The 575-nt window shown below is 47.5% G+C and overlaps 1 protein-coding gene across 1 annotated transcript in view; it reads right to left on the reverse strand.

The window, feature by feature from the left end:
- Positions 1-260: 260 nt before the first annotated feature.
- QTRT1 (queuine tRNA-ribosyltransferase catalytic subunit 1) overlaps positions 261-575 on the reverse strand; it is a 7,608-nt gene continuing 7,293 nt past the window's right edge. The window contains exon 10 of the mRNA XM_027851120.1: positions 261-536. Within this exon, the coding sequence (XP_027706921.1) occupies positions 384-536 (153 nt within the window). The 3' untranslated portion in view covers positions 261-383. The remainder of the gene's footprint in view (positions 537-575) is intronic.

Consider the following 575-nt stretch of genomic DNA (forward strand, 5'->3'; position numbering starts at 1 on the left):
TCCCCCCTCCCATTTATTTGTTTTGAACAGTCTTTTTTTTTTTAATTTTGAGTTCCAAATTCTCTCTCCCACCCCTTCCCCAGCCATTCAGAAGGGAAGCAATATACTTCAATAATACGTGTGAAATCATGTAAAACATAGCTTTCTTGTAGGATGGCTGTGGGTGGAACAGACCTAGATCTATTTCCCCTTGGGATGGGACCCAAAAAAAACCTGCACAAACACAGAGATGTTACCAAAAAAAAAAAAAGAAAACTCTTCAATCTTTACTCTGGGCCTGGGCCAACACACAGAGACTCCTTTTTCACATACAGCCTTGGCTTTTGTCCCTGGAGCCCCCTCAGATCAAGGGTAAGGCTCTGCTTGGGGACTGGGATAGGTGGTCAGTTTAAAGGGATGCCAACTGACTCCAGGGCCTCTACAGCCCAGGATGGGCAGCGCCCGAGGTCCCCATACATGGTCTTCATGAAGTCCCGAACAAAGTCTGGGAAACGGTGCTCCATGATGCTGGTCCGGATAGCATCCATCAGCCGCAGCTAGAGAGTGTGTGTGTGTGTGTGTGTGTGTGTGTGTGT

Source organism: Vombatus ursinus, unplaced genomic scaffold (assembly GCF_900497805.2).
Source record: "Vombatus ursinus unplaced genomic scaffold, bare-nosed wombat genome assembly UNPS02009173.1, whole genome shotgun sequence".
In the NCBI taxonomy this organism is placed as follows: Eukaryota; Metazoa; Chordata; class Mammalia; order Diprotodontia; family Vombatidae; genus Vombatus; species Vombatus ursinus.